The 24099-nt window shown below is 40.8% G+C and overlaps 1 protein-coding gene and 1 long non-coding RNA gene across 2 annotated transcripts in view; both read left to right on the top strand.

Moving 5' to 3' along the window:
- Positions 1–24099, top strand: part of LOC309344056 — a 35130-nt gene that overhangs the window by 4190 nt on the left and 6841 nt on the right. The window contains exons 2-3 of the long non-coding RNA XR_014157586.1: positions 10224–10416; positions 10895–10936. This is a non-coding gene — a long non-coding RNA (uncharacterized lncRNA). The remainder of the gene's footprint in view (positions 1–10223; positions 10417–10894; positions 10937–24099) is intronic.
- Positions 15906–21466, top strand: ZNF281 (zinc finger protein 281). Its single transcript, XM_081866445.1, has one exon. It carries the CDS (start codon positions 16276–16278, stop codon positions 19081–19083), a length of 2808 nt encoding a protein of 935 aa, XP_081722571.1. The 5' UTR covers positions 15906–16275; the 3' UTR covers positions 19084–21466.

Here is a 24099-nt window from a genome sequence, read left to right on the forward strand (position 1 = left end):
AATAAAAGTGTTTGTGAAATTTTTACCTGCAGCTTCCTAACTTTGTGCATTAAGCATGAGACTAGCAGAGAGGTGGTCAAATGTGAAAATTTATAATCATTTATTACGTACGGCTGAAGCGAGAAGGGAATAAAAGCGTGAAGGCATACATCTATAAACTGGAGCAGAAAAGCTTAAATGAAAAGTAAAGTGAATTTCTGTGTCTTGTCATAAAGTAATGAGAAGCTAGAGCTTTTATTCATAGCAACCCAAGATGCATTTACTCTCAATCTAGCTTTAGCAGTAAATGCTCCCCTGATGTATTGCTTCGGACTTACAAAGAAATATTTGTGCTCTACATAATCGTATAGTTAGGAGAATTACTGCACGGTTGAGAAGATTCTATAAAGGTTTATAGCTGGTGATGTTACTGTAATTTAATCGCGATGTAGCTAATGTAGTACTTTAATATCATAGGTTACTTTTTTTTATTTACCATTTATTAGTAAGTGACAGAGTCAATCATCACTACATCATAAACAAATCACAGAGAATTCTGCCGGAACCCTACAATCCCAGAATAGATGTACTGTAGCATTTTTATAGAAGCCGTTCCATAATGAGTTAACCATCAAATTATTATTTAACTGAGTAACCATGTAAGTAAGGGTTCTTGTTCTCAGTCCATTGGCCAAAGAAAACCCTGATGCGTGTTTTACTCCATGAATACAATTAGTGCTCTGTGTGGTACGAACATACCAAAACATGTTGTCCATCCATTATCAGTAATGTGGAGAGGTGCCATCTCAAGAATATTAAGCATGCTCTGGTAAAGAGGACTTCGTAGATCCCTTTCTTTTAGCATTTTGATGTGTTTTGTCAACACAGCCAATATGCTGCCTCGGTGCTAGCTGATACTCTTTTTTTAAAGCAAGGAGTAGAAAATGTACTTGAAATGTCATGGGCACTGCATTCTCTATTAGGGTGTCTTATGATGCCCCTAATACTGTCATTGACATATCCAACATAGGGACCATGCATCTGATAATATAAACTGGTACCTATTGAAATATGGACCCAGATCCATTGTGGAATATCACTTTTTTAAAAATGTACCTTTGCCATGGACATGGTTTAGGGCAGGAGTGTCAGCCCCAGTTGTGGGGTCTGAACAGCCTTCACCATCCAATTTTTTTTCTGCCCCCCCCCCATTTGTCAGTAATAGACACATGGTGGGTATGCAAATCATCCCTTGGCAATCATCAGATTGATAATTTGATGAGTTGGTGGGGGTGATAATCCCCCTTTGGATAATCTGCATGGATAAGATGTGGAGGGGGCTCTGTGTCCTGTGTGTGTGCATGGATGAGACTGTGCACATGAGAATGTGGGTTGGCTGCACCCCACTTTTGGCCCCAGCCACCGCTAGCATGTGGGTACTGTAGGCTTAGCCAAGGGAGAATGCAATTGCCAGTTTGGAGGAATGATCAGTGGTGAAGGGAAAGAAATAAGATCGAACTGTGAGGAGTCTCCTAACAATCATCAACACCCTTAACAAACTACAGTTCCCATGGGTTGTTGGGGAAAGTCATGACTGTGAAAGTGGTATAAAGGTAAAGGGACCCCTGACCGTTAGGTCCAGTCGTGGACGGCTCTGGGGTTGCGGCGCTCATCTCGCTTTCTTGGCCGAGGGAGCCGGCGTACAGCTTCCGGGTCATGTGGCCAGCATGACTAAGCCGCTTCTGGCGAACCAGAGCAGTGCATGGAAACGCTGTTTACCTTCCCGCCGGAGTGGTACCTATTTATCTACTTGCACTTTGACGTGCTTTCGAACTGCTAGGTTGTCAGGAGGTGAAAGTAGTATAATAGTGCTTTAAATGTATGGTGTGGATGTAACCTAGCAATAAAGTCACATGTGATATGGGGTTATTTCATTTTAAAACAGACACATCCTGGCGGTCTTGATAGGTCTAGCGATGCTTGTAAGGGACTGTTCAACCCTTTCCCTCTACACAATTTCCCTAAGCTAAATTACCCTCCTAAAGTTGTCATTTGTACCTCAAAGGAGCCTACAGCATAGAGTGGGAAAACATTCCAATTAATAAATTATGCATATTTGCAAATGTAATTAAAGTGGTCCAGTTACACATTTTGGTTCCGATAGGTGGTTGAGTCTTCACACGGAAAAAAATTGGGAGAGCATTCATGACAGATGTTTCAATTTTTAATTGCAGAACACCTTGGATGCTGTCCATTTTGCTTTGTTACCATAAGTTGCTTGGTGAGTTATATTTAAATTATTGTGGTAATTCGAATATTTAATAATGGAATAGGGAGTGGAGATGGTAGGGTATGAGCAGGGGTGCTAATAAGGCTCTGAAACAAAGAATAGCAGCTACTTTTACACTTCATGTGGTATTATTTGTACATACTGTGTTTGCTGTGGTAAAGACACAAAGTGTGAAGGGAAGGTGGACATCTCCAAACCATTTAACACGGATCCCAGCCAAGTTCTACTCAGAGTAGACTCATTGAAACCAATCGACCTAAGGACTAGCATTGGCTACAAGCCTATGTGTTTACTGCAAATAAATTCATTTTTTTTTCTGGGCTTTTCACATCTCTAGGCTCTAGCACTTCACTTCTTTATATACAGGGCATACTTGTATTTACTTCTGAGTTGAGAGGTGAGACCCAGAAAGAAGGTTAGTCTAAATATTTTGAAGGAGCAGTTCAGCTCTTTTAAGTAAAGGCAATATATTAAATGCCCATCAAAAGGAGCTGTAATGGGGAATCCTGGACTTCTCTGTTTTTCAGTTAAGCAGATATGCCTGCTGGGGAAGAAGAATTGAGTGGGGCGGGGGAGATGATAAGATGTTATTATTTGCAGTTCTTGTAAAAGTGAAATCACCCATGCCAATCTCCTGACAACACCTTTGCACTCTTAAAAAATAATAATCAAGCACTAGTTTACTTTTTTTAAAAAAACAAAACACTAGTATTTATGTTAAAAATGTGGTTTTTATCGCAAAGTAAAAGAAAACATTAATCTTTATATAAAAAGGGGTTCCACCCTTCTGGAAAGCTCTCTTGACTTTGCTCTGCCCCCGACAAAATGGCAGGAATAATAGACGGGGAGATAGGGGAGGAATTAAAGATGTCTCCATCTTCTCCTTATCCCTTTACTCACTAAGGTACTTGTTGTTTGCTTATATTGAGCTTTCTAATCTTGCTTTTCAATACAATGCCCAAAGTACTGTGCAATATAAGCCAACATGTAATAATTACCAAAATCAGGAAGATGATAAGACCATCTAAAACAGCAAGGGGTGAGATCAGGCCAGCATCTGTACCTGGAAAGTGACTGTAGTAAATGGATGTGTTAGGGGTGGGATTTCCATGTCTGTGTCATGGCACCTGCCTCTGGGTCCAGTATCTATACCATGCACCCTGTGAGTGAATGTGAAGGTCGCCATGCACAGTACTATTAGGGCTGCTGTACCGTGAAGTTTGGGGTTTTGGGTCTAAGGGAACAATGCCTGTGGACATTGGCTATAATTCAACACAATATACTATGGTTTTCAGTAACATCTTTGAGGAGCAAAATTAATATCTAACATGGAAAACTTTTAATGTAGAAGATATATTTTTTAATGAATAAATATTTATGTTGAGCCTCTGTATTAGAAGTCCTGTTACCACTGCACCATAGATAGATATACCTTGGAGTGCGGTGCCTGGTCCGGAAATGATAAAATGTTTTATATCTTCATCAAAAACAACATTTGATATAATTCCCCATGATCTCAGTTGTATTATTTGTGTAAATAATGTGACAAGTATTTTCCTAATCTAAGCAGGGATTTAAATAAAATAAAATAAAATATTCCATTTGACAAATGTTAAGGCAAAGCATGCCCATACACTTGTTATGGAATAAATGAGCACAATTAATTCAATGTGCATTCGTATGAAGTAATCTCTTTCTTTGTCTATCTCCCCATGCTATATGTATATAACTGTAAGTATCTTTCAGTGTAGGAAATTATTCCTCTAATAAACAGTTTTATTAGGGTTGTTAATATTGGATGCATATGTTAAAGTGGTATTTATTTGTTCATATCAATAGTTTATTTGCTAAGGGTGAAATCTTGATTTTGTATGTTTCCTTCCTGTTTTATTTTTAGTAATTGAAAAATGTAAGCATTAACGTTATAGCTGTCAACAGCTAAGAGGCTTTCAAGTCTCTTAAACTGCCTCGTTTTTAACTGATTGGCCAATTAATGCACCAATTAGAATAAATATTGTTGCAGCTTCTCAGCTCAAGTGAACTTCTTGAGGATATCTAATAAACTTTAGACAAGAAAATAATTCCTCCTTTGAGATGACATTTTAAAAGATATTTCAAAGGACAGAAGCATGGAAATAGTTTAGAACCAACAGCACAATTCACTAGTCATTTCTTAGGAGCATATTTCCTTGATGTGAATAAGAGTTTCTATGTAATGACTTCAGTTCAAGGGTGTCTACATAGCCTTGGCTTCTGTTGGGTTGTGTCCAGTACTGCCCACATTATACCTTCCTTAAGAACATAAGAACACCTCAGTAGAACAGACCAAAGGCCCATCTAGTTCAGTATCCTGTTCTCACTGTATTCAACTAGATACCTATAGGAAACCCACAAGCAGGACCCAAATATAATAATAATAATAATAATAATAATAATAATAATAATAATAATAATTTTATTATTCCACAGCTACTCTGGGCAGCTTCCAATCGAGTGTTAAAAACAATAGAGCATTAAATATTAAAAATTTCCCTAAACAGGGCTGCCTTCAGATGTCTTTTAAAGATAAGATAGCTGCTTATTTCCTTCACATCAGAAGGAACGGGCGCCACTACCGAGAAGGTCCTCTGTCTGGTTCCCTGTAACCTCACTTCTCGCAATGAGGGAACCACCAAAAGGCCCTCGGCGCTGGATCTCAGTGTCCGGGCTGAACGATGGGGGTGGAGACGCTCCTTCAGGTATACAGGACTGAGGTCGTTTAGGGCTTTAAAAGTCAGCACCAACATTTTGAATTGTGCTCGGAAACGTACTGGGAGCCAATGCAGATCTCCTCTCAGGACCGGTGTTATGTGGTCCCGGCGGCCACTCCCAGTCATCAGTCTAGCTGCCGCACTTGTGATTCCTAGCAATTGATATTCAGAAGTATACTATCTTTGACAGTGGAGGTTACTCACTGTGACCAAGAGCTGCTCCACCAGAAAGTCATGAGAATCCTCCAAAGCAGCTTCTGATACAACATCAGGGACAGCATTCAGAAATCCATAGGGGGCTGGAAGATGTTGACTGTGTGCAAGGGGCTCTTTTATATCCCAGCCACTGAAAACCTTGGCAAAGGATAGTTCTGATTAAAAATGCCTTTTAAATCTACAATGAATATACTGTTGTTGTCAGCTAACCAGTGGCATAGCATAGGTTGCCAGAGCCCGGGGCCATGAGGAGGGTGTGGAAGGGAGGGAGGCAGAGTATGCATGTGCATTCAACTGCCTTAATGGCATCCGTGTCACCAAGGAGATCACAAGTGAAGATATAGGGGGGAAAGAGTCATTCCATAGTCTGGAAAGGTCATTTCCTGGTTCGCATTGGAGAAGCCGTTTTCAATGGAGCCCAGTGTGCTGACTGGGAATTCAGCTTTCCCTTGCCTCTATATCATGAAACCCAAGAGGACACGATCACTTCCTCCCAAGGTTCTCAGTACTTCCACTTTGTCTTCAGAGGTTTTTTAGTATCAACCATCGGAGCCAACTGAGACCATCAGAGTATTGACAATCTCATTAGGATTGGTACACATGGTTCCACTGATCTGTGGTTCAGTTCCTATTTCAAGACTAAACTTAGAAGGTGGTGCTTGGAGACTGATGCTCTATCTCATGGCTTTTGGGACCGGACATGGTTCTGTCTTGTGCAATGTGCTTTTTAGATATGGAACTGTTAGGTTAGGTTATCTGGAGGGCTGCACTGAAATGTTACCAGTCTGCAGTTTTGGCTGATAAACTACCTCTAGGCTTTCCTGCAGAGGGTGGACTTGTCTTCAGTCATCCATGCATCAGCTACATCCAGACTGGATTATTGTAACAACTGAATGCCTTTGAACAGAGTCTGGAAGGTGCAGTTGGTGTAACATGCCAATTCATTAATTGATGTGCTCTGGATTAAGTGGAACTGTTCATTTTTAATTGGTAAAATGTGGTTTTAATTTTATTATTTTATATAGTTTTAAATATATATTTATTTGTATATTTATTCAGGAATTTTGTACACTGCCTTGTGATGGCAGCAGCGTTCTGAAAGGTGTTTTCGAAATCTATTAGTACTAAATAAAACCAAATACATAAATGTATTTAGGCTACATGTGGTAGTCTAGATTTTGTTTGATGCTTGAAGATCTGAACATGTAACTCCAATTGTATGTCAGCTCCATTGGTTTTCTATTTGCTTTTGAGTTCAGGTGCAGTCCTGTTCAGGTTTACTCAAATGTAAGTCCCACTGAATTCAATAGCATTTACTGTGCAAATATTGTATAATTAGGCTGCAATACTCAGAAGTAAATCCCATTGGGTTCATTGGGGCTTACTCCCTGGAAAAGACTAAGCTACAAGATTGAGGACTAAGTTACCTTAGAGACTGCTTCGTCCCAGGTAGGTCAGGAATCAAGTTCACTTCAAGAGGCCTTTCCCTGGGTGCCACCTTTGAATATTTGGTATATAAATATGACATTCAGGACATTTTCTGTAGTGGTGCAATCTTATGCTCCTGCCAATGACATTGTAGTTCAACAATCTTTCCCTGGTAAGCAGTAGAAACTCAGCTATTGGGAGGTCAGGAAGTTAGGTACCCCCTGCCTCATGAAATCTGCTACTGCCCGCAAGTGCCCTCGAGACCATTTTTAATTACAGTGGTACCTTGGTTTACAACCATAATCTGTTCCGGAGGTCTGTTTATAAACCAAAACAGGTGGTAACCCAAGGCACGCTTTCACCAATGGGGCCTCCCCCCCCCCCAAAATTGTTTGTAATAAAAAAAAAATGGGTTCTAATCCAAAAAAAGGTTGCAAACCGGGACACGCACTTCTGGGTTTGACGTGTTTGTAATCCAAAACTTATGCAAACCAAGGTACCACTGTAATTGCTTCCGTGATTTTTGGACTCCAAAACTGAAAGTTAATTTAGCTCTAGCTGCTGGATCTGTTAGGAGGGGGAATTTGCCACTGAGAGTTGAAATTAAGGATTTATCTTGGGAGGGTGTCCCAACATTTGCTAGTGTTTGCCACCCTGGGATATATAGCAAAAAGAGTGCTATACAAATATTCTAAATAAAGTAAAATGCACCAGTTCTCTCCCTACTGGAGTCTTTACTTATGTTATCTTGGCTATCACAGCTTTGGAAACCTACATTTGCCAAAATATTATGTAGTTCCTTCTGTCCTGTGCACACACAGGATTATGGTAATTCCTATTAAACTCAGCACTTTCAACTAAATGCACAAAGGATTGGTTTGCAAGAGGCACATAACACAAAGAATTAATAACTCACTGAACTGACCACTATGTTTTTTTCCCCAAGTAGGTTTTTAAAATCTTCTGCATAAAATAAACTAGCTGGTTATAAAGCTATTGCTTTGCCAGAAATCTAAGGATGTGTAAGCAGAGGCTTGAGCAGAAATAATCAAGGATGAAGTGTCTGTATAACATTATGTAAACCTACAAGGTGACATAGTATTGAAGTGATTTTTCCTTTCACTTGCAAACAAAGAAACTGGTTTGATGTTGCTGCAAAATATAGGGGGTTTAAGTGTAATTACTTTCCCTAAAAGTTCCTGCTGAACGTAGATATTGACATAGTTTGAGCTATTTTACAGAGTTGACAACTGCAGCTTACAAACTACTGCAGAATTTGTAATGTTACTTTAGTGAAGATAAACTCATTTTAAGAGCTATTGTTATGTTCTGTCTAATCAGGAATGACTCCAGTTAGTTGAAAGTCTGAGCTAATGCACAAGGTGCGCCTTGTGTGGAAATACCCATTGGATCAATGAAACTGATCATTGGAGGGCTATGATCCTGTAGGTACCCAGTTGCCCTATCAATACAGCTCAGTATCTACCAGCTTCTAATCTACAGCAAAGCCAGGGAATTTGTGATCCTCTGAATGCTGGACTCCAAGTCCAGCAAGCATAGTCAGTGGTCAGAGATTATGGGAGTTGTAGTCCAGCATCATCTGGAGGTCGACAGGTTCCTTGTTCCTGTATTATGGGATCTCCAGGTTTTAAAAAGCAAATTCCCAAATGAAGGGCTCAATTCAGATGCTTCAGCTGGGAAACACCCCAAGTATAAATCCTGCTATCTCTCAGCAGAGCTGAGAAAGGCCTCTCTGGAACCCTGTAAAGTAAACAGTCAACTCAATAAGCTAGTGGTGTGGCTCAATATATGGCAACTTCCTATATGCCTATAGCTCACAGTTTTTTGAATGGCTGCATTACTGTGAGAAATTGCATTTGATAGCATTTGTCCTTCTGGGCAGTTTTGAAAGGAACAGGAGTCTCTAATACAGCATCTGAAGTAGCCAGTATGTCTTGCCCTTAAACTAGCTTTGATATACTTTTATGAAATTAACGGTTTAATTCAGTTCATGTTTACGTGAAAGCTAGACCCATTATGTTCAATCGAACTTATATCCAGTCCTAAATATGCATAGGATTGCAGCCTGAATTATCACTTTCATTGAACACAATCATACCATGACTGCACCCCTCCTCCTGCATTGGTTGCAGCAGAATTAAGCCTACACAGCCTTATTAAGCCACAGCAAATGATCTATTCAATATCTAAAATATTGCGGACTTACTGTCTATCCAGAAATATACAAACTATGCTTAAAGCAAAACTTCAATATAGAGTAATTTTTTCTATTAAAAGCTCAAAGTCATAAGGCTGAATGAAGTTTATAGTGTGTGTGTGTGTGTGTGTGTGTGTGTGTGTGTGTGTGTGTTTAATTAGCTATAACTTCAGTGCTGAAGAGTTTAGTCCTATATATGTTGATACATACATCACACTGTTTCCATAAGGCAAGGCTTACTGCCTAGAAAATGTGTTTAGGAGTGCCGTCTAAGCAAAAGCAATTTTGTCACTGACAACACAATTCACGGGAAATTTCCCTTCTACAAGGAACATACTCTGAAATGAATGGAAAGTACAGACTAATTCAGCAGTGATGCTTAATGTTGCAATTTTACACAGCTTTACTTGGGAGGAAGCCCCAGTGAATTAAGTGGAACTTAGTAAACATGTAAAGGACTGCACTGTAAGCCTTTCAACACCTTGATGCTAAACACATTGAGATCCATGAAATCAATGCACAGCATTATTTATATTATCTTTTGTGTAATTTGCTGGCTTTTGCAGAATCAGAGCCCGAAGGAGGCAACAAGAACAAATGGATGATGTGACAATACAATGTATATGAGAAATAACCATTGTGTTCTTTTGTCAGAATATGCTTTTGCTAAATATGCAGCTATAATTATGCCTGCAGGTGCAAAATAACAGTGTTATATTTGAATAGGTACACTTTTCTGCAAATGTCTAAACTTTTGCAGTGTTTCCTGAGAGTAGATGCACTTTTCTAGAATATTCTTTGGATTATTTCCTCTTGATTTTGAAGTAACTGCAAAATTCTGACAACTGCAAAAAAGAAAAAAGTGCAATAATTTGAAATTGCTTCATGGAGATTTTTAATGTGTTTTACTGGCTGTCTCTTTTTTATATTTAGGAAAAGAAAATGTGTGCAGTGTTGTGTTACAGATGGCACAGATATACGTACCAAAGAAAATAAAAGTGTCATATAATGGAAGAGAGCTGCTTAATCTGTAACAAGTATCTTTTCATGTACGTATTTATTTCAGAGTCTGTATATGAAAACCAGTAATGTTAAAATAATTGCCAAGACACATGGTTGAAATACATAAATTATTCCTAAAGAGAAATGATGAATAACCTGATTGAGTATTTTTAAGAACTATTATTATGCTATGCCTATGGTTAGCTAAATTTAGCACTGTTTCACACTTCTTGAAGACTTTATTCTGAAAGAGCATTGGGCAGTTATTAGGCAAAGACTCAAAATAAATTCAATAATGTTCCTTTTTATTTTGAAATGCCCTGTTATCTGTTTATTCTAGGAAATGCTAGTTTTTCTTGATGGGAAGTCAACCATTTTGTAAAATATTTTGCATCTGTGAAATGTGTCAATCCAGAAAATCTGTTAAGCCTTTAATGTGTGATCAGGGAGAATTCCTGTACTGTATAGAAAAACTGGCTAAATCGGATCCTAGTTTTGGCTTTAGAATATCTGAAATATGCATCACCAAAAATGTCAAGAACAGTTTGAATATATATATATATATATATATATATATATATATATATATATATCCTATATCTATTTTGAAATGCAGCAATGAAGTGCTACAATGATGTATTTGCTAACTATTTAAAAATCGAAAGGTATATTGTTGTTTTTAAAACAACCCCAGTCCAGCATGTCTGATATTTTATAATGTATGCACTAATAATTTGAATTTGATATCACATGTAGTATTCTAATTGACATTCTAGGTCTTGGATGCCATTTATGCCAAATAGTTTAGCAGTACAGGTATTGTAGGCAATGCACTCCCACGTTATCAAATAAATGCTCAAGGTACAGCTTATAATGTTGAAAAATAGAAAAATAAATTGACCTTGATGAAGTGTGTCTTCTTTTGTCTGTTCCCAGGAAAGTTTATTTCAGGTATTTCTACTGCTGAAATGATTAGAGTTAACAGCTTTTTCCCTCCATTTTATTTTACAGGGTCTCTTCATCTTCCTGATATATGGGGTGTACAACACAGAGGTAAGTCTGCTTAGAGTATCTCAAGGCTGACAGAGTGAATGAGAGAAATGACAGGTTTCTTATCTTGATAACTGAGGGACAAAGTTGGCTTTCCATATGAGTGTCCTACTGCCCTTCATGCTTGGAGTAGCTTATATGCATCCCAGCTTACCATTAAACACATACACCCTGAATAAAGGGACAGACTCATTTCTCACAGACATTGACTAATATTTTACTGCTGCTTTTAAGTTTTTGAATTCCTAGTCTCTCTCTTTAACACTTGGCTACACTCGACAGTGTTAAAACTTCCCCAAATCAGGTTGCAGTTTATATGCAGTAAAAGATGGAGTTTCTCATATTGTTTAAAAGGGGGTGGGGGTGTCATTTATATTTTCATAAAGTCTAAAGTAATAGCATTGATCAGCATGCAAATCCAGCAGGATACATTACTTGTAGCTTTTTACTATCGACTTGGGGATTTTTTTCGTTACTCCTTCATTGTTTTGTGAGAATGGCAGACAGCCTTCTGCAAGTTGATTTGATCATCTCTGTTTGCAGATAAAAGAGCAGAGTTAAACCTTTCATTGCTAATCAGCCGGAGAAGTTACTTTTGAAATGCATAAGAGATTGCATAGATTCAAGATTGCACATTTTCAGCTCCTAGATATCTTTAGGATCAAAAATTTAAATTATTTCTAATGTTATTTAACTAAAGCTGGTAGATTTTTTTTTTTTTGGGGGGGGGGGGAGAATAACTTTCAGCCAAATGTAAGTCCCACTGAATTCAACAGGACTTACTCCCAACTAATATATGCATAGAAGCTTAATTGCAACCATTGCTCAGCGTAACAAAAATCTGTAAGCTGTTTACGTTAAAACAGTAAAAATGTAACATTCAATAAAATTTCCTAAATAGGAGATAGAAACAAAATGCAACCGTATAATACCACAAATAAAACTAACCAGTATATAAAAATAAAAATAACCCAGAACTAAAGAGTTGGAGACCAGGAAAGTTTGGGTAAATTAATATGTACTTAAGAGGTTTTTAAAGGTCATTAGTGTATTCTTATGAATTTCATGAAGGGGGGCACTGCAGAAGGTGGATACTATTACTGAGAAGGCCTGCATCTGTGTTTTCATGGAACAACCAGCATAGTCTTCTTGGATGATCTCAAAGATTGTCTTGGTCTGTACCAGAGGATCTTGGTCCCAAGCTGTTTAGGGCTTTAAATGTCAATCACAAAACCTTGCACTGGGCTGCCAGTGCAGATCTTTCAACATCAGTATAATATGTGTCAATCTGGGTGTCCTGCTAACTATAACAGCAGCTGGACTTTGCACAGCTTTTGAACTGGGCACGAGAACACCCCACAAACTGCACATTATGGTAGTCTAATTGAGAGATTATCAATAGTATGGACAATCACAGCAAGAATATCTCTGTTCAGGAACTGGAACAGTTGACAACACACCAACCAAAGTTGGTAAAATTCACCTGGACGTGTAGTGGCAGCAGTGGATCTAGAAGCATCTGCCAAACTACACACCTCCTCCTTCAGAGAGAGTGCATCTTTTCACAACCCAGTTCCACACCTGGGATCCACCCATCCATAAGGTCTTGTCAGGACTCAGTAGCAATGTATTAGCTACCATCCAGCCCATGGCTATGTCCAGGCATGCAAAAGCTCTCCTAATCTGGATACAGCAATACAGAGAAACAGAGCTGGGTATCATCAGCATTCTGGTGCCACCCTGGCAGCTTCATATAGTTATTAAGTAGCATTTGGAATAAAATCATGCTCTGGTGCCCTGTAGTTAAATTGTCAGGAGGCACAGTCTTTCAATAGTACTCTCATGAACTGATGCCAGGAGTAGGAGCGAAACCACTACCCCTAATCACCAACTCAGAGGCAGTCAGGAGGACATTCAATAGGAGAATCAGTAGGGTTGCGTTCCCCCATCCATCTGAAGAAAATCTATCAGGGTGGCCAGAGCTGATTAGGTCCTAAAATGGGTGGAACCCAGACTGAAATGGGTCGAGATAATAAGTTTCAAGAGCTTATGCCGCTGAACCTCCAGCAACCTAGATTCTTTTTTTCAGGAGTGGCCACACCAACTCCTTCAAGGCACAGGGGAACATTCCATTACACTTAAGTGCAAAAAGTTTATTATATGTACCATATTTAGCAGCCAGCAGTGTTATCAACTTGAACTAGAATCTCTGGATTAGATTTTGATATCATTGCTGGTTAATGACAGAAGCCAGTGCAGAAGAGTTTTATTTATTGAAGGTATTTATATACTATGTTCCAGGCAGACCTCACAAAAGTGGCTTACATTAAATTATAAGAACGATAAGTATCAATAACAGTTATGCAATAAAAAATACACATGGGGAAAAGAAACATTTTTGTGTTTCTGCTGCTTCTACCCTGTGTTAAGGGCAAAATGGTTCTGCAGAAGTTTGGGAGGTGGGGACCACTATTTGCTAGATGGTGTCATCATCTCACCAAACTGTTTCTATTTCTTCGCTCCTTCCCTTGGGGCAAGCCTTCCTGTTTATAAGTAATGTGATTAAATATAGATATCTGTGCCTGAACCATAGTCAGAAATGTTATGAGGGGGACTAAGGTTCCATGGGATGGTGTGCAGAACATGCAGAATCTGAATACAAAATATCCAGAATCTAAATACAGGTAGCCAGTAGCCTAATAGATTACAGGCTATTTAATAACACTATATTCAGTTTTATAACATCAAAAACTTCATCACTGCTGTTCTGCTACTGAAGTAGACTGCTTGTGCAACAGAACTTTTCCCTCCCCTCCTCTCTTCTGCAGCCTCATGTGCACCCTAAAAATCTGCTTCAGATGACTGTCCCTCTGGAGCAGATATTGGGGTCTCACAGAGAGAGGAAGCGTAAGTCTCATTGCTTGAGTAATGCCCGTGCTTTGTACTCAGCTGCCAGAATACCGAAAGGCAGGATTCTGTGTCCATGTCTCCCCATCCCATATCTCCATAAGGGCTAGAAACTTATTAAAATGACCACAAATACAGAGCATCACACCAGAAAATGTTGACCCTGTGGCTATGGTGCAGAAAGAGTAATATAAATATTTATATGTGATCTGAGCATGAATATACATCCAAATTTTTTGAATATCAGATCTGACACAGTCTTTCATATGCCCCACATTCTTTCATACGCTTTTGTCTATAAAATTTCAAGATCTGAAAAATGCAATCACGTGAGTTTTGCTTGGCTGTGCAGATGATTAGAACATCTATCTATCTATCTATCTATCTATCTATCTATCTATCATCTATCATCTATCTATCTATCTATCTATCTATCTATCTATCTATCTACTGTATCATCTATAAGAGTAACAACAAAGACTGAGTATTAAAAATTCATAATGAAAAGTACTCCCTCCCATAAATGAATTGGGAATAATTTTGACACAGCTATTTGGTGGTATGATGAGTGTTTAACACTTTAGAATTCAAGCACTTTCATAATTATGAAGACAGATACTTCTCGGTCTATCAAATAATTGTGTTAAAATTGTTTTTAACGATTTCCTGGTGACATGTTCAAGCGTGAAACATTGGGAGTTGGTATCCTTTAGTAAAGATTGTTGATACCTACCTCAGATCTGTGTTGTCACTTTGTTGCCATTTCCCCTAATTTTACAGATGTTTAATTTGAAAGTGAAGAAGGATAAGCATATTATTTGCACAACTTGCCTCCACTCCCATCTATTGTAAAGGAAGAAATGGCACCGTGAAACTGTATTAACAGTGAACCCTATTTGAGGATTGAGCCAGAATAATTTACATTGCAACCCTATGCATGACAACTCAGAAGCCAGTGAGCATAGGATTTCAGCCTTGCTGTTTTAAAACTGCAGAACAGCTGGAAATGGAGCCTATAGATTCCCCCCCCTTTTAAACCCTATTTTCATTATCTATGCAACTGTGCCATATGCACTGGGGGTGGGGGAACCTGGCATATCTTGCTAAAGGGTTTTAATTTTCAAAATGGACACGGCATGCTATGCTATATGCAGTTGTCTCCAAAGAAAAAGATGGATGCAATTCATCTGTTGACTATGGATTTTCACATCTCATATATTTTATTTAAAGAAGCGTGTTTGCAGACTTGATTTGGAGAACCTAAGTGGCAGGGAACTAAGGGAACGCCTTGGTTTCCACCAGGTGCAGCGGAACGCGGGAGATTTCACAACTTCCACTGGCTATCTGATCTATTGCTCCATTCTGGCCTTGCGGGCAGGAAGCATTTCCCGGTATCCCTTTGAACCCGCGGGCAGCCTTTTCAACATTCAAGCCGATATCTGGCTTACTAAACAGCCGCGAGCGACGAAAGGTTCGCCTTCTCCATTTGGTTCGCCCGCCCCGCCATTCATTCTTTATAGCTGAAATCCAGAGCTGAAATCGCACCAGGCGCACACTTTTATTGGGGGGTGGGGTGTACGTAGGTCCCACTGAAACCAGCGGGGCTTAACTTTTACCATGGCAGGGATCAGAACCCAATAGGTCCCCACCCCCGAATGTGGACCCATTGCCCCAATCTGTACAGTATTATCTAGACGCGTCAACTCGCGTGTGCGCGCGTACACACGATACTGAAACTGTGCTTATGTGACCTACGCAGCCCCGTGCCCATTGACACTCCCACTGCGACCCACAGAGAAACAACTGTTATTTATTCTGGTGGGGGGCTGAGGGGGGCACTGGCTGGTCCCCGTGCCTCTTCTGAGTAGGTGCCCGGCGGGAAACGCGGCCCGACCGTGAGGTAATGCGCGCGAGGGAGGAGGGGGGGGCGGGAAAGGAGCGCAAGGAAGAGAGACGCGCAAGGGGGTCCCACTCGCGCCTGCGCCCTTCCCGCCTTCCCCACCGCCGGCGCCGCCGCGGCTGCTACCCTGACTGGGCAATCTTTCCCGGCATGCCCCGCGTGGCGCATGGGCAGTGCGGGGCCTTTCCAGCGAGGGGGGGGGCGGCTCTGCTAATTCCATTGTGGAGCGGAGACGGCGATATTTTTAACTGGAGGCGGCGGAGAAAGCGGAGGCGGCGAGGCTGGGCCGGGTGGGGCCGAGCGGCGGACGCGAAGGAAGACGAAGAAGAAGGATGCTCCGGGCGGCGAGCGGGCGCTGAGGAGCGGCGGCGAGGGAGAGAGAGGGCCGGGCCGGCCAGCCGGGCAGCCGGGTGAGTGACTGCAAAGCGAGCGGGGTCTTGCGGCAAGAGCCGCCCCCGAGGGCCGCGCCTCCCCTTCGTCGCCTTCGCCCTCTTTTCCTCCTCCGCTGCTCCTTTTTCCCGGCCCCGAGGGGGACATGAAGCTCGGCAGCGGCTTCCTGGGAGGCGGCGGCGGCGGCGGCTCTTCTTCCTCCTCCTCCTCCTCCTCCTCCTCCTCCAAGAGGGCGGCGATGGAGCCCACCTTCCCCCCCAGCATGGTCATGTTCAACCACCGCCTGCCGCCCGTCACCAGCTTCACCCGGCCAGCCGCGCCCCCGCAGCATTGCGGGCTGGCTTTGGCCTCCGCCTCGTCCGCCAACTCATCGTCCTCGTCCGCCGCCGCCTCGTCGTCGTCGTCGTCTTCTTCCTCCTCCTCCTCTTCCACCGCGACCACCGTAACTGCCGCCGAGCCCCCCGCCCCCCCGCCGCCGCCTCCTCCCCCTCCTCACCCTCAGGGCATGACTTTCAAGAAAGAGCCGGCGGGGGGCTTCCCTCTCACGGCCTCCTCGTCGTCGTCCCAGCGGGGCTCCTGGGGCTTCTTCCACTCGCTCATGAATATCAAGCAGGAGAAGCCCAGCGACCAGGAGGAAGAGGAGCAGCAGCAGCAGCAGCAACAACAACACCACCACCATCACCACCACCACCACTATGGGGGCCTCTTTGGGATAGCCGGGGAAGAGAGGCACCCCAACCTTGTAGGCGGCGGAAGCGGAGTGGAAGGGGCCAGCCAGAGCGTGATCCAAGACCTCAGCCTCTTCCACCACCTGCACCATCACCCCCACAGAGGAGACTTGCTGCTGGGCATCCGAGGTGGAGGCGGCGAGGTGGGTGTTGGTGGCTCGGACGAGCCCAAGCTTGACGCCCAGGCCAGGAAGATGAAGAGGCCAAAGTCGGAATCTCAGGGAATCAAAGCCAAGAGGAAGCCGAGCGTTTCGTCCAAGCCCCTTGCGGCGGGAGATGGAGAAGCTGCCATGCTGTCCCCTAGCCAGAAACCTCATGTCTGTGAGCACTGCAGCGCTGCTTTCAGGAGCTCCTACCACCTGCGCAGGCATGTGCTTATCCATACCGGCGAGAGGCCTTTCCAGTGTAGCCAGTGCAACATGGGTTTCATTCAGAAGTATTTGCTGCAGAGGCACGAAAAGATCCACAGCAGGGAGAAGCCGTTTGGGTGCGACCAGTGCAGTATGAAGTTCATCCAGAAGTATCACATGGAGAGGCACAAGAGGACGCACAGCGGAGAAAAGCCATACAAATGTGAAACCTGCCAGCAGTATTTTTCAAGGACTGATAGACTGTTGAAGCACAGACGTACATGTGGAGAAGCCATAGGGAAAGCAGGTGCTGGAATGGATCCTGGGCCATCAAACCATAGCATGGGCAACTTGTCTATGTTGTCTCAGGGAAATACAGGTTCGTCAAGGAGAAAAAGCAAAGCAAAATGTGTATCCACTGAAAACAAAGAGCATAAGCCTACTCATAAAGTATCTGACTCTCAGATTGCATCTAATATGACCTTGCAGAATTATGCGGTGGAGATTCCTATAGTGTCTTCCAGTGGTGGCTTAATTGGCACTGGGATAGAAGAACTGCAGAAAAAGGTGCCAAAATTAGTCTTTAAAAAAGGAAACAGGAAAGGTACAGACAAGAGTTTTCTTAACTTTGTGTCACCATTACCAGACCTTCTTGGTCAAAAACAGTTGTCTGGAAAACCAAGTGGCTCTCTTGGCATAGTCGCAAATACCAGTGTGGATGCTATTGGCCTCCTTCAAGCTGCAAATAGTAAACCAGGTCAAATAAGTAGCAATTATGACGATGCCATGCAATTTTCAAAGAAAAGAAGATACTTGCAAACTGCCAGCAGTAACAGTGCCTTTTCTATAAATGTTGGGCATATGGCCTCCCAACCGTCTGTAATACAGTCTGCAGGTGTGAGTGTTATGGACAGTGAAACCCCGTTATCTCTTATTGATTCATCATCTCTAAATGCTGACATCAAATCTTGCCACGATAAGTCTGGCATTCCTGATGAAGTCTTGCAAAGTCTTTTAGAGCAGTACTCTCACAAATCAGAAGGCCAGAAGGAAGATCCCTTCAGCATTACTGAACAGCGTGTGGACTTACATGCCTCAGGAGAACATACAGAGATGGTTCAAGAGGAGAACTTGAGCCCCAGCTCCCAAACAGCTTCAAATGACAAAGCAAACATGTTGCAAGAATACTCAAAATACCTCCAGCATGCTTTTGAAAGAACAACTAATAGCACTGGTTTTGCTTTTGGACCCAGTTTCCAATTTGTAAGTTTGTCTTCAAGCCTTCATAACCATACTTTGTTTCAAGACAAACAAATATACACTACATCTCCACTTGAGTGTGGTTTCAGCCAATCTGTTACCTCAGTGTTGCCATCTGCATTGTCAAAGCCTCCTTTTGGGATGTTGCTTGGATCTCAGCCAGGTTTTTATTTATCTGCTTTGGAAGCAACACATCAACAGTTGACTCCTTCACAAGAACTAGATGATCTGATAGACTCCCAGAAGAACATAGACACTTCATCAGGCTATCAGTCCACACCTCAAAAATTGAATAGCCAGAAGGAACAAAAAAATCTAGAATCTTCACCAAGCTTTCCACTTCCTTCTCAGGAACTAGCTAACCAGATAGATCCCCAGAAGGACCTAGAGCATCGAGCAACATACCAGATAGAGACCTTTGCACAAGCATTTGGTTCTCAGTTTAAGACGGGCAGCAGGGTGCCAATGACTTTCATTGCTAACTCTAATGGGGAAGTGGACCATAGAGTAAGGACTTCAGTGTCAGATTTCTCAGGGTATACAAATATAATGTCTGATGTAAGTGAGCCATGTAGTACAAGAGTAAAGACCCCAACTAGCCAAAGTTATAGGTAAAGTTCCAAGTATGACTAGGCTTGGGGGTGGTCTTAATGTATTAGTTTTATTTTGATAACACTGCCATTGGAATGTTTCTACACGATCCTAATACAAATAATGTAACACGCCCTTTCAATGCAACTTTTCATATTTAGTTTTTGTTAAAGTAATTTTAGATCAGTTTGTATTATGGTTTTTAAATCAGATTAATAGACTTGATACTTCACTTTTTTGTTGTTGTTCATGTGACAGTGTTTAGCAATCAAACTTACCTATTTAGATTGTCAGGGAATAGCCCAAAAAGTTGAAAATGCAAAAAAGGGAAAAAACGAAAGAAAAAAACACACAAAAAACCTTTGTTCCTAGGATTAAGGTTTATTTTAATTGCTTTACTCTCAGGAAAATGTAATGAAGCAAGGGGATTCTGTGCACTGTTGGTGTATTGGAGTTTCCAATTTACAAATAAGTGGCAAATCTACTTCACCATTTAACAAAGGGATTTTAAGACATCAGAAATTGCTGTCTCATATCTGGGTGATACAAAAATTCTGAGAACTTAGCTACCTACAGCTTGTTATAGTTGTTAACATACTTCTTTATTTCTTCTTCTAGATGATGATACTCATTCCAGACTGGTGGGATAGTCTCAGATCCTTGGTATAAGCCTGGAATGATAGCTTTAATAATAACAATAATGTCCACCCCATTTTCCCCTGAAGGCTGTGATTTTATAAAGAGATTTTAGCGGCATAATCCTCAAGAAGAGTTTTAAAGTGCCATTTTGATGTCATTGGAACCCCAATTTGAAATTGCAGTCTTAATTTATATACTTTTTGGGAATGCATTATTTATTAAATACGGGGGTTTTTTAATAAAAAAAATGTCCCCAATTGGCTACCAATCCCTCTCTTCCCCCTACTTAAATATTCCTGTTTAGTGTCTTGGGTCTTTTTCCTTTTTCATCCATTTTCAATGCCAAGCTCACCCTCCATGGTTTGTGATCCTTTCCAAGTTCCTTTTAGCTCAACAGCTGGAATTTTAGAAGATTTACATTCCAGAAGATTGCATAACTTATTATGTGTTTTCCGATGTCTTGTGGCATCAAAAGTTGAACAATTTTTAAAAGGCGAATGCTCCTATTTTAGAAGGCCATAAAGGTTTCCTTAGAAGATACGATAAGAAAAAAAAAACTCAGTTGTACATAAAGAGGTCCTCCAAAGTGCATTGGGATCTACTAGCTTAGTCAACCATGCCCACATGCAGTCTTGAGTATTTTGGGGGGTGGGGGTGGGGTTAAGATTACATGTGGCTAAATGATGTGTAGAAGGACAATGAGGTTGGCCTAAATGTATGAACCATGTGACCAATATGTACGTGGTTTATTGTAACCAGAATCTCAAAGGAATTGTTGCTCAAATTCATGTATATTTTGTGGTACATTATTTATGATATGTGAATCTTGATTAGAGCCTGTGGAGCCACGGAAACCTATAGAGAACTTTGTGGCTATTTTAAAAACTGCTAAAAAGCAGTTGCACTGCCCAGAACCACTTTTTTTTTTGCAGATGTATTTTTTTTCCTAATTAGTTTTTTTAATGTAATTTTGGTGATGTTTCCACAGATTTTTAAAAATGTACTTTTGGTGATGTTTCTGTCTTGCGTACTTTCTGAAGGCAGAAAAGTACCAGTGGTTGTTTGCAGTCTTATTGTGTAATTGGCCTTTTGCAGGCTTCCATGTATAATAAAGTAATTAACATTGTACAAGTGTAAAACACTTCTGTTACGAAGATGGTGTTAAAAGAACTATGAATTCTTAAATTGTTACAAAATGTTAAAACATACCAGTTCTCTCTTCCCCCTACCCACCAAATCAACCTGAACACTATTTCACCAAATGAACCACCACATTTATTACTAATGCATAATTAATTAAATCCCACTTATTAAAACTTGATATGTACTTGATTATGTATTTTCCATTCTTCAAAATAGTGCTGTTAATTTTCCCTGCCATCTAGGCATAGAGCACAACTTATCAAGGGATGGAGTGTACTTTAACCACTGTGTTGTTCTACTATGGGTTTTTTAATTTGGTTTTTAAGTATTTTGTTCCACAGCGGTTATGGTTTTATTTTCTTTTATATTGTGTATACTGGATAGTGTGTATGTTCTGGGATTGTTTGCTTTAGACTGTGACCAATTAAAAATGCTATTCACAAAAATCTAAGGAAAGAAGATGTTGTATTATCTATCCAGTTACACCTCTGGCTTTGTTAAGAAAATTCCGTAAAATGTTTTTAAACTAAATTGCTGGAACAATAGAAGGATAACTTGCTTGCTTTTAAAGGTATTTTTATTGTAAAACTTCTTTAGGTGAACAATAAAAACACTCTTTTCGTTACTTTGAGATTTAAATTTTTTTTGGTATTCTGTGATGTCTGGGTTGGAAATTTTCTATTTGATGATGTTATTTTGAATTAATGACAGGTTAAATCCAACTTCTGTCCACACAACAAAACTTCCTTTTCTACTCCCTGTACCGACCCCAAATCTGCTCTGGAGGTTTGGGGGCACCCCAGAGCAGATTTGGTATAGGGGCAGGAGAGGGAGGGGAAATTCTGTTGTGTGAGCAAAAGCTATTCTGCTCACACAGTGACTTAGTTGGGAAGAAACCTAGATCAGTTCTGGCTCCATGGGAACCTGTTGAAAGTTGGGGTCTAAATTGTGGGGTTCTTCATTTGAATCTTAAGTTGGATCTTTAAGCATGTGCAACTAGGTGAAGTGGACGTACAACCTTTCTCAGATCCAGCAACACAGAATCTACTTTTAAAATGTAAAATCCCAGAAATAGGCAGGGAAGTGAAGAGCTAGATTCAGTTCCACTTGCTTCCCCAGACCCACCATAAAGCTCTTAGTTCTTAAAAAGAGATTCCATGTCTGCAGCTTCAACTGTTTGGTGCATGCTTCCATTGGATTGGTGTGCACAGGTTTAATGCCCAAATCAAGAATGATGCAACTGGTTATATATGCTCAAGAGATATTGGACTTCTGTTTCTCAAATACACTGGGGATTTTTTTTAAAAGTTGTTTGTGATCCATGATATGGGAAGGGGGTCTACTGCAAAAAGTTATTCCAAGCCTTTTTTGGTATGCCTAAAGTAGTACTTACTATCCCACCCAGTTTGCTTTAGTCTGTAAATAATAATAATAATAATAATAATAATAATAATAATAATAATAATAATGCTTTTAAAGTGCTTCACATATAGTATCTTGTACTCTCTAAAAACAACCCTCAAGGTTAGGTCAGCGTTATATTTTTATTCAAAAATATATCCCACCTTTCCATTAAAAACGCTCAAGGTGGTTCCTATAAAATATTAAAGCGATAAAACAACAAAAGAAACTTACTTTTGTATCATGTGACATACAGAAGTAAGATTTGAACTGGGGATTCCATGCTCGATCTTGGTCACTAAAATTACATCAGAGTGAAATGTTTTCTGAAAAGACTTACTTCCAGAAGCTAGAGTGGCTTAAAGTATTTTTTCTTCAGTGTGTTTGAAGTAAAGATTGTAAGTCTGGTTGCAAAAATGGCAAATGATTGCATTATCACAATCAGTGTATCCTCCAAATTCATATAAATGACTACTTCCCAGCTGTTCAGTTGTATTTCAGGATGAAGAGCTGAGCAGAGAACAAAAACAAAGTTTTAGAAGAAGAAGATTCACAAGGCTTTTGTAAGGAGCGAAAACAAGTTTATCTGAGCTTTTGAAGAAGACCTTTTCAATAGTTATTTCTCTTCTTTCCCATTCTGTCCCATTTAGAAGATAGACTAGCTGCAGCCTAACTTTCCAGCTATAGGTGGAACTAATAACTCCACAGTCTAATAACTTCACTGCACTGCTTTGTGCTTTGCTCAAAAAGTACCAGAATCAAGGGCAGAATTGCTTTAAATATTTGGACGCTACCTGAAGAGTATATAAATTAGAATAGGCTGGAAAGTAATCTAGTGTGTTCTGCCCTGAGTGAGGTTTAACATTCATTGTTTTACTGGATTTTAGCATCAGCAACCTGGTTGGTTTAAAAAAGGGCAGTCTGTAAGCAACCCAAATTGGAAATGACCTCCTAGGGCCATCAGAGAAGCTGGCCTAAACTAAAATGGTTGTTAGCATTTTCGCCCTTGAATGCTAAGAAAGCAGCTTATAAGAAGGCTATGACTGGCCCAACCAGTGGTCTATTCCATGGGTAGGCAAACTAAGGCCCGGGGGCCGGATCCGGCCCAATTGCCTTCTCAATCCAGTCCGCAGACAGTCCGGGAATCGGCATGTTTTTACATGAGTAGAATATGCGTGTTTATTTAAAATGCATCTCTGGGTTATTTGTGGGGCATAGGAATTCGTTCACCCCCCCCCCCCAATATAGTCCGGCCCCCGAACAAGGTCTGAGAAACAGTGGACCAGCCCCCTGCTGAAAAAGTTGACTGACCCATGGCTATTCTAATGAAGCAGTGTCTGCCAGTGGAAAAACAGATTTCTTTGTGAGCTTCACAGGTAGACCATGGTGACAATATCTATCTGGGATTCCAAAGTATTCAGTGCCTGAAAACTGGATTGCATCTCTGGCTGTGCCAATTAGGATCTTCCATGTATCCATCCGTTCCCCTTTAAAAGCTCTCTGTGTTAGATGACATTGCAACATCTAGTGGCAGTGAGTTCCTTGGTATGATTAATCACCTTCAGCCAACGACTCTGGCTTTTTATATTTTGAGAGTCTGAATAATTGTTCCCCTATTCACTGTGCGGGTTCACAAGGCATATATCCAGTCACCAGATTAATTTTAGTTGCTCCAGCTTCACTGTGCAATATTCTTAATGCAGGCGCACAAAGACCTAATAATCATCCCTTGTAGTGTTATACAGTTTGTTTCATCAATTTATTTACTTGTTCTAATCAAGGCAGAATGCTGAAAATGATACAGGGTAAGTTGGAAATGGACCAAAACTTTGTGTAAATGTTTTTAAAGGTTTATGT

Source organism: Podarcis erhardii, assembly GCF_964252035.2.
Source record: "Podarcis erhardii genome assembly, chromosome: 6".
Classification (NCBI taxonomy): domain Eukaryota; kingdom Metazoa; phylum Chordata; class Lepidosauria; order Squamata; family Lacertidae; genus Podarcis; species Podarcis erhardii.

Coding starts and splice junctions, on each gene's coding strand:
- ZNF281 (XM_081866445.1), top strand. CDS start 16,276: ATGAAGCTCGGCAGCGGCTTCCTGGGAGGCGGCGGCGGCGGCGGCTCT.